Raw genomic sequence first — 17,878 nt, 5'->3', positions numbered from 1 at the left:
TAAGAGACTTGCATTTTCCCCAATAAATCATATTCAAGTTTTTATTCAATCTGTTGCTATTTACATACTGCACACGTTTGTGGCTGCAGACATGTTAACTTGCTACAATTACCGGAATGATTTAAAAAAAAAAAAAAAAGTTAATGAGTTAAATCTATGATCTGTATGCGAAGTTATCAAATAAAATTCACACAGTTGTACAGTATGTGTAAATGGCTAGAAAAATGTCATAGAAAATATAGAGTAAAAACATACAGCAATTTGGCCTTTTGGTATTTAAGGGATATTTACACACAACAAAAAAAGTGTTCCGTAATACAGTTGCTGTCGAAGAAAGCTGATGGATTGATTGATTGATTGATTGATTAATCGATTGTGTCTGATAGGGGACCAAGACAAAATGCTGACAAAAATTTTCAACACGCACAGCAGAATTTGGATGGCATGTGTAACGTTTCATATTTGACTGAACAAGTGCAAACAAGACAATAGCCACGTTTAATTAAAAAATAAGATAAAAATGAAGAAGACAAAGACAGATCGTTATTTTGGTTTAGTCAAACAGTCGCAGGAGCAAAAAAAGATTTCGGAGTACAAGGCCACAGAGTATGGAAGTAAATTAGTGCCACCAGGATTTGAATTTGAAATATAAATTATCAATAGTTGCTACAATTCGCGGTGTAAATTCAGGGTCTGTGCCACCAGGCAGAACAGCCAGCCAATCGCAGTTACGCTTTCTTAGTCACGTGACGTCACACACTAAGAAAGCGTAACTGGATTGGCCGGCTGCTCGGTTCTGACCTGAAGTAACCCTGCCTGGTGGGACAAATGGTGAATTTCGGACAGCGAATTGTAGCCGGTTGAATTGTTAACATTGAAAAGTTACACTGAAACACAACTACTGAAAATGTGATCACTTTACATTTCAAATTCAAATCCTGTTTTATGTGTCATTTCAAATTCAAATCCTGCTGGCACTCATGTACTTCCATACACACCCAATGGCAGAGACAGCCTTCGCGGAACTACTTTCCCCATGACTGCATCTGAAAAACTCACTTGTACTTCCTAAAATCTTGAAATTCCGATTTAGGAAGCAAATTTGAATGCAACTAAAATTGGAAAACGTTCGATGTTGGAAATCACCAATATCAGGGTAATGAATGTATAATAGATTAAAATGACTGAGTTTTATATTACAATTTTAAACTAAGCCGTGTCCCTCATTTTAGTCTGCTGGACGGATGCTCGACTTAGCACACTTACAGCATCTTTTACATTTTGTCGCATTCTGAGCGATCAAAGAATTTGGCATTTCATCATGGATCACATTTTGCTTTGAAGCGTATAAAAAGTACTCACAGCTCTTGGATTTTTGCAGGGGGGGGGCAGTACAAGACTGTTATTATCTGTGCATGAGTGCACGTGTGCGTGTGTGCGTGTCATTTACATGAGCGATTCAAGGCTTTCAGTAATGTTAGTCTTGCCCAGCAGTACTGATCCATTGGTTTCTGGACTCTGGAGTGCTCGCTGGTCTTCCTGGCTGCTCACCAGACTCAGCACAGCCCGGTACAGATACTGGTACTGCTCCTAAAAGGGGTGGAGGTAGGGGGCGCTCTCTAAATTATCGTGGATTACTGAGAGCGGCGAATGTGTGTGTGTGTGTGTGTGTGTGTGTGTGTTGTGTGTGTGTGTGTGTGTGGTGTGTGTGTGTGTGTGTGTGTGTGTGAGTACTTACTACGTCATTAAACACCCCCGGCCTCATGAGATTGGTCATCCGTGCCACCTGGTAGACGTCGACGTGCCCCCCATCTTGCAGCTGATTGGACAAAGTCGTGAGGGCGCAGAAAAGACCCGACGTGACCCCTCCCAGCCTACATACACACAAAAAGTTCAAAAGTAGAACGTGACAAATGTGAAATTAGAAATAAAATGTAAACTTGCACTTCATCGAGTGAACTCTTTCCCTCGGTACTCACGGGTCGTGTACCACTGTCGGTCCGTGTGTGCGTCGGCTGTGCTCGCTGACGACGTTGATCAGGTCAAAACAATTCCTGATGGGGCTGTCGGGGTTCGGCCAGCAGGGGACGCTGTATAGACGCACCTCGAGCACAAAATTGTTCTAGAAAAGATGATGCCGTTATATTAGTTGCTCTTAGCTATTAAATGTGCTCTTCACACATTTGAACCTATTAAAACATATTGTAAATGTATTTGAACGCATAAGTACCTGCGTGGATTCTAACGTGATGTCTTGCACAAGCACTTTGTCGTCATTGGACAGGCACACGTGTCTCTCCCCCGAATGCGACACGGTGAATCCCTCAAAGTTCATCAGCTGCTCTTCAGAAGGCCAATAAACACACAGGTCCCAGTCGTCGCTCTGCAAAAAGAGACAAAAAGAGGTGATTTCAAAAGGCCACCGTCATGAAATGCATGATTTTTAGCATGTTATTCATGAAAAAAAAAACGGCAGCCAGTATGGACCCGTCCTTTTTTTTCCCCACCACAAAACGTGACTTTGACGTGTATGGTTTTTTTGGAACTCCCGCCATGAAAATCCTCCCGAGGGATTTGTTTTCGAGAAGAAGCAGGAAGTGACGTACAGGGCAGTAGCGCACTCAAGCGGACGCGTTTGTTTCTATTAGTTTTACCTGCGGGAAGGTAGCTCGTTGTTCCTTCGTGTTAACCAAAATGTCGGCTCGTCGCATTGCTGGATATTGCTCGAACGCCCGGCAGGATGGATTTACCAAGAGACCTGGTTTGTTGTGAAAATTGGATTGCACGGGTGCAAAGGACGAGAGCTTCATGGGTTCCAAATGACAGCTAGGTGTGTATAGAGGGACTAAAAAAAAAAAAAAAAAAAGAAAACAACAGTTGGGGGGAGGACGTTATCCTTTCGGAACGTAACAAAAAATCCGCGTCCATAAGTCAGAGGCGCTAAATGTGTCGATGTGCCCGTCGGCCCTGTGTCTGCTGATCACGTCTTCGCCCGGGGTGGCTCATCTACACCGAGTGGAGGAGGATCGGACGGGGACGTGGTTTGGCCGCATGCGGTTTGGCCGTGATCCGCATATCATCTAAATATGGCTCAAAACGATAGGGTAATATTGCCCCGGTCACTTCACTCGATTGTGAGATGTTCTCTTCTTCGAAAAGAGCTTCCGTGTCTGAAGGGACGTGTCCCGTAGTCGGGGCCACAGCGTGTTTTTAATGCCGAATGTCCGGAGTGACGTCACGGGCAGTAGATGCAGCCAATATGGCGACCACTTGGACGTCGAATGAGACTTCCGCATCTTTGCGCATGGATGACGAGCTCTCCGCTCATATATCTATTTTAGCATGTTTACAGGGATGACACGTGGGCTTTAAGTTGTAAACGAAAAAGCTCATAAATAACGCGCTGACCTGACAATGCGAGTCGGGCAGATGGACGACGGTGTGCGTGTTGTGCTCCCAGATCATTCGCCAGAAATCCTCCACGGTGCTGCTGAGCGGCGTCTGACTCACGATGAACTCCTTACTGTGGTGATGGCCCTGTGATTAAAAACCAAAACCCCAGCGGGCTCACGCTTACATGACTCGAATCTGTGACAGTTTTCTTCATTTAAGGGCGATGCGTTTGGGTTTGGTTTTACCAGCACGTAGGAGGCGTTGATGTAGCCTGAGGAGTTTGCTGCGGTGGCAGTCAGGCAAACTCTCGATCTCTCCACTGCAACCGCAGACACACGAGGATACAAAACAGGTGTAGTAGCGTATTGTATCATATCTTGTGGTAGATTATGTGGTTTTGCAGGTAGATGTGAAGTTGAGGCTCACCAGGCATCAGCGCTCTGGCTCTGTTCCTCATCGCGTTGCCATCTCGGAGTGCGGTGCTGTAGTCGGCGTGTTTTGCTTGCCGTTGACTGATCAACTGAGGAATCCAACGTCATCATTTTTTTATACTAATAAACCAATAATCTGTGTAATACACGGCGATCGGGTGTACGACATTCACCTTGAACTGCTTGTCCATGCGCGTCCGGCCCGACGCTCCGGGCGTCAACAAGCCGGACACGTACGAGTGGAGGTGGTCGCAGGCGACGGAGGTGTGGCGGCTCAAGATGGCCTCCACTAAGACGTCGTGGATGAATATGTACTGCTCCTTGAAGGCAAGAACAACCGCGACATCGGAAGCTTGAGATCACGGTTACGAGACCAAGTGGGCTCTCGTGGGTTTTCAGACAAAGTTATGCAGTTGCTTTAAATACTGGACATGTAACTGCTATAGTTTGATGTTTAGTTTGACAGTAAACTTCAACAGGGATGAAAATAAACAGCTTCAAGCCTTTTTTTGTCCATGTGTGCCAAACTCCTGCTTGTCATCATGGCAATCATGAAGTCCATCACGCTACTAAATCGGTAAAGATTTATAATAAATAAATAATGTTCAAGCTACAGAAATTAAGTGCAATTGTAATTTTCCCGCAAAGCGGTTGGGAATCACTGACTAAATATGTAGCGGTTGTGGGTTTTGTTTTTTTTTACCTCTGTCTGAACTAGGAAGTTCCTCTGAGTGCGGACGTGTTTCAGGAAACCGAGGACGTTCACCGTCCCTTGATCCTCGATCTGGTGCAGCATGCTGTCGATGACGATGTAGGTCCCCGTTCTCCCGACACCAGCGCTGTGACGCAAACACCAAAAAAAAAAAATGAGCATAATCATTCACTCTGCCCATGAGCAGTGCAAACCCACGCATACAGTACGAACGGGCCACCTGCAATGAACCAAGACGGGCCCCATCTCCTGCGTTCTGGCCCGAGAGGAAGTTCTGATGAAGGACAGGACCGGGAGAGTGTACTCTGGGACTCCCATGTCTGGCCACTGGGTGTAGTGGTAATGCTGGACGGTGTGTTCGACTTTCCTCTGGGAGACCTGGAGGACCAGAGAGGTGTTTGTGGTCTTTGTGTTTTCAGGTTCAGAAAGAGCAGGAGAGTGCGCTGCAAACGACTGTGTTGACCTTATTCGTAGTATCTCTGACGATGAATGTCCGCATTGTGTAGTAAGCGAGGGTCTTGCTGCTCTTTAGGGTCACCTGGTATGAACCGTATTCCTCCTGCCCATCCTCAGGCCAGTACTGATCGCACTTGGTCTGTTACGTGAAACCCACAAATGACTCAATATGTAGATTTGGGGCAATAACAGCATCAGGAAAAGTACTAGTCGCATAGCGGCGTGCGCTCTCACTCGTCCTTTCTCCTTCAGGTTGGTGATCATGACGATGACACCGATGTTCTGCTGCCAGATCATTCTCCAGAAGTCTTCCCTGCCTGCTCTGAGAGGACCCTGGGCTGCAATGTAGGCCCGGGTGCGCTCATAACCCTACGGAGGAAAAAATTACTTGGTCAGGAAACATTTACAAAAGCTGCCTTACGCACGTTCATCCTGCATTTCATGACAAAGCGAGAACTCTGCTGGGCCTCTTCATACGAATACAGTGGTGCCTCGAGATATGAGTTTAATTCGTTCAGTGTCCGCACTCGTAACCCGTGACAATTGTATCTCAAATCACCTTTCCCCACTGAAATGAATGGAAATGCCCTTAATCCATTCCAGCATCGCTCTTCCAAATAAACAAACAAAACCTTTTTTTGCAATGTGTTTTCAACAAGGATAATAGCACTTTGTAATATTGTAAGTGATTAAAAAACAACAACAAATATGTTTGTGTTGACCCAACATTTGTGCTCAAACATCCTTTGCTCAAAACATCTAAATACCACAACATATATTTTGCATTGTTTGCTAGCATTACCTTATGTGGTTGTTTTTAATACACGTATCGTTCTCTTACTATGATGCTTTGACTCAATTCACTTCAGAAGAAGTTTGGAAAATAATGAAGCGTTCCTCGAAAAATAAGTTTGAAGCTGTTTATTGCCAGTCGCAGTTGAAGCTTATTGTCAAACTAAACATCAAAGCAAGAGAATTACATGTGTATTAAATACAACCATATAACATAATGCTAGCAAAAATCCAAAATGTATGTGGTGGTGTTTAAATGTTTTAAGCAAAGAATATTTGAACACAAATGGATCAACGCAAACAGTGGACAAATACAGTACTTACAGGCATATATTTGTTGCTGTTTTTTGATCATTTACAATATTACAAAGTGCTATTTTTCTCATTAAAAACACATTGCAAAAAAAGGTTTTGTTTATTTGGAAGAGCGATGCTGGAATGGATTAAGGGCGTTTCCATTCGTTTCAGTGGGGAAAGGTGATTTGAGATACAATTGTCATGGGTTACGAGTGTGGACACCGAACGAATTAAACTCATATCTCAAGGCACCGCTGTATAAGCAGCCTACTTTTACACAAAGCATTCCTTGAAATAACCTCAGTTTGAATTGGCTGAGCACAAACCGCACTCACATCCACAAAGTTGGCGTTTATGTAGTCCTCGCATTTCCCGTCTCTGTCCAAACTGTTGGTGAGCTTCACTCGACTGTGATCATCTGGTGGGGGTGGGAACGGGTCATAGTTACGCCGCGTTTGGTTTGAGCAAAACCGCGAGAGCGCTGTTGCGTCGAGACGTACAGGCCAGGATGTTGATGTATCTGTTTTTTGATTTGTTCTCGGGTTGACTTGAACTGTCTGCGGTGATGCCCATGTCCACTGTGCACACTTGCACCTCCTACAAAACAAACACAAAATACACACACCTTTTAAATCATCAGCAAAGTCGATGTACCTGCATCTGCAATCGTGATGGACGGTATTTGCACTTCTCATAGCAGTTCAGGTAACCAATAAATCCATCCTCCCGGCCATTTTCTTAGCCGCTTATCCTCACGAGGGTCGCGGGAGTTCCGGAGGCTATCCCGGCTGTAAACGCGCAGGAGGCGGGCTGCGACGCGAACTGGTGGCCAGCCAATCGCAGGGCACATTGAGACAAACAGCCGCACTCACAATCACACCTAGGGGCAATTTAAAGTGTCCAATTATGTTGCATTGGCACACATTCCTTTGCTTGCAAAGAAAATATTCAACAAAATCCACCAGTTTTACGCCACACTTGTTTCGACACCAATTTGGCGATTAATCCTTTGAATTTGCAGCCAAATACGACAACGACTCGACATAACATAAAAAAAGAAATCATATTAAAGGCAGCTATGCAGAAAAATCATTAGCCTCTAAAGGACGTCAGTGCGAGCTCAAAAGCTTTTGAGGCTTTCTGCTTGAAAGTGGCAAAAAATAAAGCAATAATAATAATAATAATAATAATCAGGAAGAGCCCACATTTTCTTTGCCGCTTATCCTCACAAGGGTCACGGAGAGCGTTGGAGCCTATCCCAGCTGTCGAAGGGCAGGAGGCGCATAGAGACCAAACAACCACACTCACAATCACACCTATGGGCAATTTAGAGCGTCCAATTAATGTTGCATGTTTTTGGGACGTGGGAGGAAACCGGAGTGCCCACCCGGAGAAAACCCACACAGGCACCAGGAGAACATGCAAACTCCACACAGGCGGGGCCAGGATCCAACCCTGGACCTTAGAACTCTGAGGTCAACACTTTACAGCTCCTCCACCAGTCAATGTTAACACATTTTGGCAAGTGCGCGTGGTCACAATGCCTCTTCTTTCATGTTCCTTTTGTAAAAAGTCACATTGAAATTGGCTGTATCTATTCCCCAAAAATTAAAAATGTGTCAAAAAAATGTGGGCTTGTCCAATACACACACATTACACCGTGTCAGTCATAAGAAGAAAAAAAAAGTTGACTCGAAAGGGATGGCGAGCGTCTTACCTCGTAGGATTCTTTGACAATCTAATGGAGGGTGGAAGTGAGGATGCAGAAAGCACAACGATGGCGGTGGTGAAAGGAGAATCAGGGGGTGTGGGGGAGCGGGGGGGGGGTGACACACAGGCAGACAGTGGGTCAGTGCAGGTACAGAAACACGGGGTTCATATACACACAGAGAGGTCAGAAGCAATGGTTTCACGTCTATCGTTTATGTAACATTCCGACTGTGGTTTTCTCACTTAAAGATGCAAATTTGATTCCTTATCTGTCATAAAAGGGCCGGAAGACAATAGCCGTTACTCGATGGAAGTATTTATTGAATTTCCTGTCTGTGTGTTCCACTGAAGGTTCATGCTAGGAAACACAAGGGGGACTGATGCCATGCAGATGCACCCGTTTGACACCAATCCAACGAATCCTAACTCATCTTCAGACCGACTCTTACTAGTGCTGACCGGTAACTTTGGGGGAATCATCCTTGCGCGTACTAACGCATTGCTAAAAGCTTCTCCTATAGAGCATGATGTTAGCAAAAAAAATGGAAGTGCATTATTAAAAAGCTGTGACAGATGAGGTACTGTCAGCTAGTGCAACGTCTGCCTCTAATAACTCCACCACAGACACACAAAAATAAAAAAATACAGTAAGGTCACCGACGTCGCACACACCTCGAACTCCTTGGAGAACGTGTTGGTGTTGTGGAGCTCCATGACGTTCTTCACAAACTGCTTCACCGTGAGTGGCTCGTGACCATCTGACACACAAGGGCCCAATGGAATGGAAGTCCCATTTGCGATATTAGCGGCGATGTCACGGGGGCCTCGCGCGAAGACTACCTGTGGCGAGCAGCAGCGGCGTGGACGGAGCCGAGATGACTTTAGGCGACGCGGTGTCCTCGGGGTAGAAGTTAGCCGTCTGGAAACAGTTTCTGTGACACAGGCAAGTTAAAAAAAAAAAAACTGGGATGAACAAAAGTGATGTTGTTCATTGCGATACCAATTTTTTTTCGTCATTTGTGTACCTCCAGTAGACCAGAATGCCCACCAGCACCAGCAAACACAGGATGGTGAGAGTGGAGACGACAGCCAGAGGAATGACAGTCCTCTTCTCCCTCTCCGCTACGCTGACCAGCCCCACGTGAGATTCGTGACTGCTGTTCCTTCCATCTGATGTAAAAAGATTAGGTCAGGTCAAAAACTGTATATTGAGACACACACACTGTCCAGGGTAAGCATGAGTATGAGAACACAGTCCGAGCCCGCTGTTAGAACCCCAGCAGTACTGAGAGAGGGTGGTCCTCGGGTATTACCGTTAAACATTGGCTGGGTGGTGTGCATGAGGACCCTGAGGAGAGACGAGGAGGTGAAAGACGTGTAAACGCTATCGGCGAGGGTGCTCCTGCCGGTCGCTGTCCCGTCGGGGATCCAGAGCGAGGTGCTGGTTTCCGGAGGTTTGTTCACAGGTGAATCGTTGTCTTGAGTGGGCTGCAGGGTCACCTCAGTACCTATTGCGACGGAATGTAGATGAAGAGAGCAGCAGATGTAATTTTTAGAGCGGTAGAGTTCAGGTTAAAGTGTGAAATCACTTAGCTGACCTGGCAGTGTGACGGTGGATCCCATTGAGGGGGAAGTGGAGGAGTTGTTGACTGCGTCTTCGTAGAAGACATCTGTGACTTGGATATCATCCGCAGAGAAGGAGTAGAGATCCGACTCAGGAGAAGGGAGCTCACTTTCGCTTGCATCTGTTGGATTGAGATCTTCTGTCTGCAATGGCAAAAACCGTAAAGAGATCGTCAGCACAGCAGTCGAATGGTCTAAAACATCTGGTTCTGAGTAGTTTGGTCAGCTGTTATCGGTACGACCTGGTGCGGCAGGGAGGCTTCTTCTGTGATTTGGCGGCGGACGGTAGGCAGAGTATTAGGGGCAGAAACGGGAAACAGGAAGCCCGGCTGATCGGTTATCCCAGTGACCCAGATTGCACCGTTCCCATCCGAGCCACCATGGGTAAATACCCGCTGCGTTCGAGTTCTCCTCCCGTCGTCGATCTGGTTTTTGCTCACATCGTCACTTTTAGACTTGCTGGGTTTCTTTTCCTCATCGGGATTGAGCTGTGTTTTCTGGACGGGCGGCTTGGTAGGAGGGGGCTCTGGGGTGGACTGAGCGGTGACCCGGCCTGGGGGGCCCCGGGTTGATTGCAACCGGGGGCGGTGTGTGGGTTGGTTCTGGTAAACTCTGGTCCGCTCTGCAGGGATCTCCTCCACTGGACTATGATCTACTGGAATCAAATCTACGGGGTTGGCATTCCCCGGCTTCTGCCATCTGACGTGTGGCGACGGCTAAGAATGAGAGCGCCATTTATTTAAATAAAGGTCGTGAACATTTAAAGATGGCCACCTACCTCTTTGCTGCTTTTAAAGTCTTTGGAGACATCGGGAAAGGTATCGCTCTCTAGAAAAGAAACATGAATATAGAATTGCGCAGGAGCAAATTCATATTTGTGCTCTACGGATGCCGGTACCAGGATCCTCTAACGGCATGTCCACTATAATCTGATCGCTCCATCTTCCTCTGAGGCTGTTGGCGCAAACAGCCACCACCTGAATCACGTAGCTGCTGTTGGCCAGCAGGCCGGAGATGATGGCTCCCTATAAAAACCCCAAAACCAATTCAAGTACTGTACAGTAGTCGAGGACGGACTTCCACCCAAACATACACGTACCACGTCCTGATCCCCATCAGTCCTGTACTCCCGCTTTCTCTGGTTTTGGCCTTGCAGCCTCTCATAGGTGACCGTGTACCAGTCGATGGTGGTGTCATACACCACGCGAGGACGCTCCCACGTCACGACGATGGTCGTTTCGTTCTGCGGGTCGGCTTGGACGTTTTCTGGCGGCGAACTGCAGGCTGGAGTCGCGGAGAGCATGTCGATTGTGTGAGAACGCGGAAAACAACAAGATGAAAATACAGAAAAAACAAAAATAGTAAACATGTGCTTGACTGTTCAATCCTAATATATGTTGATTGCATTTATTTCCAAAGAACAGACAGATGGGAAAGCGCTCGGCAGTAAGTGGGTGACGTGTGCGCGTCGCATACATTTGTTCCAGGCAGAAGGGCCCTTTTCGGAAAAACTGAATACTTTATTTCAATTTCAAAAAGAGCTGCGGAATAAATTGAGAGGGTTGGGTAAAGGGGGTCCTGAGCTGCAAAGTCGAGATCCCCGGCGACCTAAAAGACCTACTTTATATTTCCGAGTATGAATTTATGCAGATGGAGAGGATTGTGGAATTGTAGCTTTTGATGACTGCGACTGCAAACTGACCTTGGAGGACAGACAGCATAATGCAGGAAGCGGGACGGAGGCGCTGCGAGCGCGACGGGATCCGCGCTCCCTTTGCCTCGTGCCGCCTGCGCGGCCTCCGCAAAACGAGCATTTTTTATTGTCCACCCACGCAAAAAAAAAAAAAAAAAAAACCTGACTGATGAGTTTGGTTGGCTGAATGGAATGAAAAGTTCTGAACATCTTGCTCAAGCACAATTGGGCAAATTATGGCTTTTTCTGGCCCACCAAGGATCAAGAGTTCTGTAATATTGGTCGCATTAATTTCGGTGATTTTAACTAAAATGGGTTCACTAAAATGCATTTAGGATTATTTGCATTTTATTTTGTATTCGTTTACCTAAAATGAGGGATTGATGAATTTATTGCAATTAAAAATACAGAAATGAGTAAAACATATTCAGCGCATTTGATATTTTAATAGACTTTTATATATTTGGTTAGTTTATTGTCAAGAAATGTAATAATTTAACATCCATAATAACATGAAAACATTTACTAGAATATTTGATGAAACTATACTTTCTTCATTTTTAATTTTTTTTTTTTTAGAATTTGTTGCTTTTGAAAAACAACGTTTAACACTTTTTGTATCTATTTCATTGACAAAATGTTTAACTGGCAAAATGTAATTGAATATATAATGCAATTTACACACAAATGCAATTCTAATTTATGATTTAAACTGCTTTTCAACTTTAGAATATATAATACGGCGTCACAGAAAAAGCCTCTGGAAGGTGTTCGGGGTGAAGGCTGACGTACTCGGCGTGGGCACGTCCTCAACTCCCGTATACGAGGCGAAGACCTGCCCCATGAACTGCTGCTGCTCTCTGAAGTTATTCTGCAGGTAATCGGTCAGCATCACGTAGCCCGCCTGCTCCATGGTCATCACCTCGCAGAAGACCTCCAGCTGCTGGCAGAAGCGCGGGCGGGAGCAACGGTGAACACCGCAAAAAAACAATGACGGATCAGTCTTGTTTTGATGCCAACGCCGAAGCGAACACGACGTGTAAGAGGCTTGTGTTAGTGCCGGGCCAATAGCGAGCGCCGCTCTATTTTTAGCCGGCGCCTATGTGCCCGTGTCATGCCTCGTCGCTCTCATTTTTGTCATGCAAATCCACGCTAACACATGCGGACAAATATGGCTTGTACTGTAAACAAACAAGCGCTGAAGATGACCTCCGTGTCTTTCGATATTCATCAGATCGAGACAATTAGCAGAAGAGCTTCCGAAGCCGAGTTCCAGAATGCGGAATCACGGCAAGGCCAAATGCCCACTCAAAAACTGGACTAAAGCTGTCACGTTGTATCAGTTTGTTTTTTTTTTTTTTGTGCACAGTGGTGAACAATAACCAATCCAAAAACAGCCATCGCCTTGCGTCACGAATCTGAGCGTGCTTGTCAGGATTTCTTAGCATCGTTAAATTACTGTAATTTCCGGCCTACAAGCCGCGACTTTTGTCACACGCTTTCAACTTCGCAGTTTATGAGGTGATGCGGTGCTAGCATTAGCGCACCTGGTTATAAGCGGCGGTATACAGAAAAAGTTTAAAGAGTGTAACGCTGGCGCCGTGCTAACGCTGGCCCCGCGCTAACGTTAGACTCTTTCTGTGTACCGAGGCTTATAACCAGGTGTGCTCTGTAGGCCGGGAATTATTCTATGTAATTGTACCTCAGTTTGCGTCTACTCGCCTGCGTTTCCGATATGGCCGCCGTGTTTTTAAAGACCACCCACTCGACCGTCTCCGTGCAGGGAGGAGATGTCAGCGAGCCGTTGTAGATGAAGTATTTGGCGGTGTTATTTGGCAGCAAGGACTGCAAGGCCAAGGCTTCCATTGATCCACTCTTACCTGCCGAACGACACAAAATGGCAGGAAACGCAACCGCGCCCCAAAAAAAAGCTATTTTGAAGGTGGCTCACCAAACCGACTAACAGTGTCGACGGCGTCGATGAGAGGATTGAGATTCTCGTTGTCGTCCGAGCTGATCTGCAGACATGCGCTCCTTTAGTAAAATGACTGATTCGTTCTACTTAAAGGGGAAATCCAGTGCTTTGCATTAACAGTGTATCCAATAGGTCACGTCATATGTACCCTATTTTGACAATGTGATCTTAAATCCTCTCATTTAATGGTGTTTTGAGAAGATTTTTTCTCGACAATTATGAATTTTCAGGGGCGCTGCCATTTTCGCAAGTCACATGACCAACGTGCGCGGATGTGACGTGTTACGTGTCGCTCCAAACGCTCAATTACATGATGACCAGCGGTGATTTCTTGAATTTATCCTCATCTGATGAAGAAAAAGCAGTATGGGTTAATCGGGAAGTCGGAGGAATTCTTTCATACAGATTTGAACCTGTGGCTGTAAATGTTGAATATTCGGATGGTTCTTAAGGCGGAATGAAGCGGAGTCTGGCTACTCGTAGGCCTATGCGCGGGATGTAAGTGCGTAAACTGAGGCCCCCGGAGCTCAAGGCCGGACGCCGACGCTAGGCTAAAGGCCTCTGCTGTCACCGAAGCTCGGCTAACGGACTCCGCCGCCCTGAAGCTCGGCTCGCGGCCCGCCACCGGAGCTCGCTCGTCAGACTGCGCGTCATTCTCGTTCGAAGAACCATCCGCGGCTGCCGGCCCAGAGCTCCGGGGGGCCTTTGTTTACGCACGTATGTCCCGAGTAGTCAGACTCCGCGTCATTCCACCCGAAGAACCATCCGAATATTCAACAGTATTTACATCCACAGGTTCAAGTCTGTATGGAAGTATTACTCCGTCTTCCTGATCAACCGATACTGCTATTTCTTCATCAGATGAGGATAAATACGAGAAATCGGCGCTGGGCATCAATAGTGTCCCATGAAATCGAGCCTTTGTTGCGGCACGGTACACGTCACATCTGCGCACGTAGGTCACGTGACTCGGGAAAATGGCAGCCCCCCCTGAAAATTCAGAATTGTCATAAAGTCGTCTCAAAATGCTGTTAAACGAGGGAGGATTTAACGTCACACTGTCAAGATTTGGTACATATTACATAACCTATTGGATAAACTGTGCATGCAAAGCACTGGATTTCCCCTTTAAGGAGGAAAAACCTCACTGCTGCTGCTGATACCGAGGCAGACGTCGCCATGTTGACTTACCTCAAAGAGCACAGCTAATGCCGCAATCCTGCCTCCCTCCCTGACGGCCTCCTCCAGACTTCGGAAGGCATCTGGGTCATACGAGTAGATTTGCATCTGAAATAAATGGGAGGCAAGTTAGCCGAAAGCAACGGCAAAGATAAACAAACCAGTCGGAGGTTTGTTTTGAGTACCTCGAGAGGGTATTTCATCCCGTTGAGGCTGTGCTCAGAGCCGTCTGAAGTCGCGTTGCAGCGCCCCCAATGGAAGGCCACGCTGTCGACGCGGAACCTGGAGCTCAGTCCACCTCCGCTGATGCAGAAGTCGCCGTCCACATTGATCGCCACTAAACGACACGCGCATGTACTTTACAGGTTGGAGCACATTTCAAACTCCTGCTCGAGACCTGGTAACAAGTCACTGAGGGCCGTACTGCACTCACTTTGGTTGCCAACAGATGAGACATTAATAGTTGCATTTTGAATTATTTTCAGGGTACCGTCAAAATACACTGCTGTACACTACTTTACATTGTATTCACTTTTATGAGATTCTGAATATACTCGCCACAATAAGAGATCCACATGCAAGCGCTGTATCAAAAGCACTGTGTCAAAAAAAGTATTAATTCACGTAATTGTGGTTGTATAGCTGCACTCCCCCCCCCCTACCCCCCACCTCCTCTTGTATTATATTGCGCACATGTGCCTCATAAATTCCAAGTAGCTCCACGAGGATAAGAAGCCCTAACAGGATATGAAATCGAGTTAAGTGCGACTTGTACAGCTCATACATTATTCCTCATCACATCACGGCAGCTCTGCATCGCGACACCTGGCCCTGATATCCAATTCCCTCTCCGACTTTAAAGACAGGCGAGGAAAAGAAAGAGATTAGTTCCGAGGACCTTGATTGTTTTGCTCGCGCAGACGTGATCGGTGTCTTTCTCAGGTAAGATATCACCCGTTCCGCGTCTTTCCCCGTTTCTTTACGAGCGCTGCTTCTCGCCTATACATTCTGGCCTCCGGCTCCTTTATTGACTCTTTTCTTTTGCTCAGTTTCATCCCTGCCTCTTGACATTTATGTTGTTTTTTTTTTTTTTTTTGCCCTTCTCCACACACTCACTCTGTAGTGTTGTGCCTCTGGCTGCTTCTTCTTCAATGACTCTCTGGCTCTCTCGGTTCCTTTAATTCCTCGTGCCTCCTCTTCTTCGTTAACCCCCGTGTTGTGAAGCCTCCTTTTTTTTTAATATTTTTGCTGAATCTCGAAAGTTAAGCTTCTTTCCTCATCCAGGGATTAAGATGTTGTGTTTTACAGCAACAGAATCATACCAGATTCATTTCTATTGATTGAACTGAACATCAAACTTACTCCTTTTTTCAGTGGAAAAGCAAAAAGAACTTCGGGGTAAGATCTTTGCAAAGTAAAAAAGTATGTAGCCTGTTCCAAGTTTTATTGAGCACATATTTTACATAAGAAAAATCTCACGCCACAAAAAGACACAAAAATATCCCAAATATAGACAATGAAAAAAAGATGTCTCAGTTTACTTAAAAATGTTCTTGATTTGAATTTTATGCCCGTTTAGTGGAGCATAAAGTTGTTATTCTGTTGTATAAATAGCAACAAAGAAACAAAAACGTCACAAATATAGATAATGAAGTATTGATGATGTCTCTGTTTACTTAAAAATGTACTTGATTTGAATTTTATAGATGATAGTGGAGCATAAAGTTATTAATCTGTCGTATGAATGGCAACAGGTGGGATCACAGGTTAAGTGTGACTTTTCCCCATCAACAGCAGGGGTGTCAAACTCATTTTCGAATATAGTTATGGTTTCTCTCAGGGGGCCGTTATGAAACCATAAAATTGTTTAATCGCCTCATCATCTTTACACGTGAAATTTATGAATTAGTTTCGGAATCAGAAATCAAAGGGCAATGGGGTCTTCAACTACTGTTGATGTATGGTAACGAAAAAAATGCTTGCAATATCTCAATGTTATCATTTATAATATAAGAATTTGAAATTTTGTACAGATTTTAGCAAGAATCGTGGAAGTTGACACACGTGATATGCCTTCGTGGGCCACATAAAATCATGCGGCGGGCCGGATCTGGCCCCCGAGCCTTGAGTTTGACACCTGTGATCTAAGGGAAGTGCATCTAATTGGCACTGGCTAGGTCATCCATCCATCCATTTTCTTTGCCACCTATCCTCACGAGGGTCGTGGGAGTGCTGGAGCCTATCCCAACTGTCAACGGGCAGTAGGCGGGGGACACCCTGAACTGGTCGCCAGCCAATCGCAGAGCACATGGAGACAAACAGCCGCCCTCACAATCCCACCTAGGGGCAATTTAGAGTGTCCAATTAATGTTGCATGTTTTTAGGATGTAGGAGGAAACCGGAGTACCCAGAGAAAACCCACGTAGCCACGGGGAGAACATGCAAACTCCACACAGGCGGGGCCGGGATTGAACCCGGGTGCTCAGAATTGTGAGCCCGACGCTTTCCAGGTGATACACCGGGCCGCCACATCAATAGTAGCAAAGTAGGAAAAACAGTAGGAAATTCAAAAATAATAATTTTCAGACAAATGAAGTGAAGTCGTGTAATTTCGCTGCAACATATCTGTAGATCATCTTCATACCCGTTTTCCCATTGTTGTGGATGGTCGTGGCCTCTGCCATGGGCCTGTCCCAGCCCTCCAGCTGCAGATTCTGGTACTGAAGTCGAACCTGCGTGAAGGTCTCGTCGATGTCCACGGGGGACTGCCTGGCGCTGTTACACGACGGGTACTTCCTACCCCAGTTACGCTGGTTCAGGGCACCTGCGTACACATTTGGAGTGGCGGAGGAATATTAAAACCCAGATGACCACTAAATGAGTGCCAACGTGCAATGTCGGTTTTGAATTTGGCTGATTTGGCCTCAGTCTGCATCTAATCTATGTTTTGGATGCGCGTGGGCAGCAGCATCGCTTATTCATGACGGCAGGCGTTTCGTTCGCCGTCGACATACATCCATGTTCTACAAATGCAGATAAGTAATTGTCTTTTTTTTTTTTCTTTTGAAGCGCACAGTACGAATTCTATTTAATCATAGATACGTTGCACGTGTTTCCTCATGAATAACGGAACACAACGAACAACGCGGGCACAAGCGAATTTCAGCCAAGCTCAGAGCGCACAACTGTACGTCATTTATTCATGGAAAATCAATTCATAAAACATCTGCCTTTACGCTGGCTGGCGTGCGTCGAATGCATACGACGCGTCATTTCACATAGAAAATGGAGATAAAAGAAACTCGCCATAAATCCATTCGCTGTGGGTTTAACCTTTAAGAGCGTAAGGTGATCATGCATGTGATGTAAATTACGTCACTCTCCCCAAAAAAACTGAATAAAACATCACATCAGATTCAAACTTCACATTGAACTCCTGTCAGTCAAAGACTAATAAAAGCAGCAGTGTGGGAGGTAAAGTAATATCTCAGAAAGCTTGCATCAGAACCCCAGCGGGGAATACGGCGCTCTAGAGTGGATGACTGAAGGAGTACTCCGGGTTAACGTGGACCCGCTGTTTTAACGCGTGGGGCACATAGCACCAGCTATTTGGGATA

The 17,878-nt window shown here is 45.9% G+C and overlaps 1 protein-coding gene across 3 annotated transcripts in view; it reads right to left on the bottom strand.

Moving 5' to 3' along the window:
* Positions 1-92: 92 nt before the first annotated feature.
* Positions 93-17,878, bottom strand: part of ptprz1b (protein tyrosine phosphatase receptor type Z1b) — a 49,767-nt gene continuing 31,981 nt past the window's right edge. For all 3 annotated transcript variants that reach the window (XM_061806531.1, XM_061806533.1, XM_061806532.1), the window contains 30 exons: positions 16,906-17,085; positions 14,447-14,598; positions 14,274-14,369; positions 13,059-13,125; positions 12,830-12,987; positions 11,900-12,047; positions 10,514-10,698; positions 10,313-10,439; positions 10,193-10,242; positions 9,657-10,130; positions 9,390-9,558; positions 9,105-9,299; positions 8,817-8,961; positions 8,632-8,723; positions 8,464-8,549; positions 7,799-7,819; positions 6,582-6,678; positions 6,417-6,499; positions 5,227-5,361; positions 5,000-5,131; positions 4,757-4,914; positions 4,528-4,663; positions 3,998-4,144; positions 3,820-3,913; positions 3,639-3,712; positions 3,409-3,537; positions 2,231-2,383; positions 1,980-2,122; positions 1,739-1,874; positions 93-1,590 (listed from right to left, as the gene is read on the bottom strand). In XM_061806531.1, the coding sequence (XP_061662515.1) occupies positions 1,447-1,590; positions 1,739-1,874; positions 1,980-2,122; positions 2,231-2,383; positions 3,409-3,537; positions 3,639-3,712; positions 3,820-3,913; positions 3,998-4,144; positions 4,528-4,663; positions 4,757-4,914; positions 5,000-5,131; positions 5,227-5,361; positions 6,417-6,499; positions 6,582-6,678; positions 7,799-7,819; positions 8,464-8,549; positions 8,632-8,723; positions 8,817-8,961; positions 9,105-9,299; positions 9,390-9,558; positions 9,657-10,130; positions 10,193-10,242; positions 10,313-10,439; positions 10,514-10,698; positions 11,900-12,047; positions 12,830-12,987; positions 13,059-13,125; positions 14,274-14,369; positions 14,447-14,598; positions 16,906-17,085 (4,106 nt within the window). In that variant the 3' untranslated portion in view covers positions 93-1,446. The remainder of the gene's footprint in view (positions 1,591-1,738; positions 1,875-1,979; positions 2,123-2,230; positions 2,384-3,408; positions 3,538-3,638; positions 3,713-3,819; positions 3,914-3,997; positions 4,145-4,527; positions 4,664-4,756; positions 4,915-4,999; positions 5,132-5,226; positions 5,362-6,416; positions 6,500-6,581; positions 6,679-7,798; positions 7,820-8,463; positions 8,550-8,631; positions 8,724-8,816; positions 8,962-9,104; positions 9,300-9,389; positions 9,559-9,656; positions 10,131-10,192; positions 10,243-10,312; positions 10,440-10,513; positions 10,699-11,899; positions 12,048-12,829; positions 12,988-13,058; positions 13,126-14,273; positions 14,370-14,446; positions 14,599-16,905; positions 17,086-17,878) is intronic.

The sequence above is a fragment of the Syngnathoides biaculeatus genome, chromosome 20 (assembly GCF_019802595.1).
Source record: "Syngnathoides biaculeatus isolate LvHL_M chromosome 20, ASM1980259v1, whole genome shotgun sequence".
Lineage (NCBI taxonomy): Eukaryota > Metazoa > Chordata > Actinopteri > Syngnathiformes > Syngnathidae > Syngnathoides > Syngnathoides biaculeatus.
Note: the sequence above shows the minus strand (reverse complement) of the source record. Positions and strands in the feature narration are given on the sequence as shown.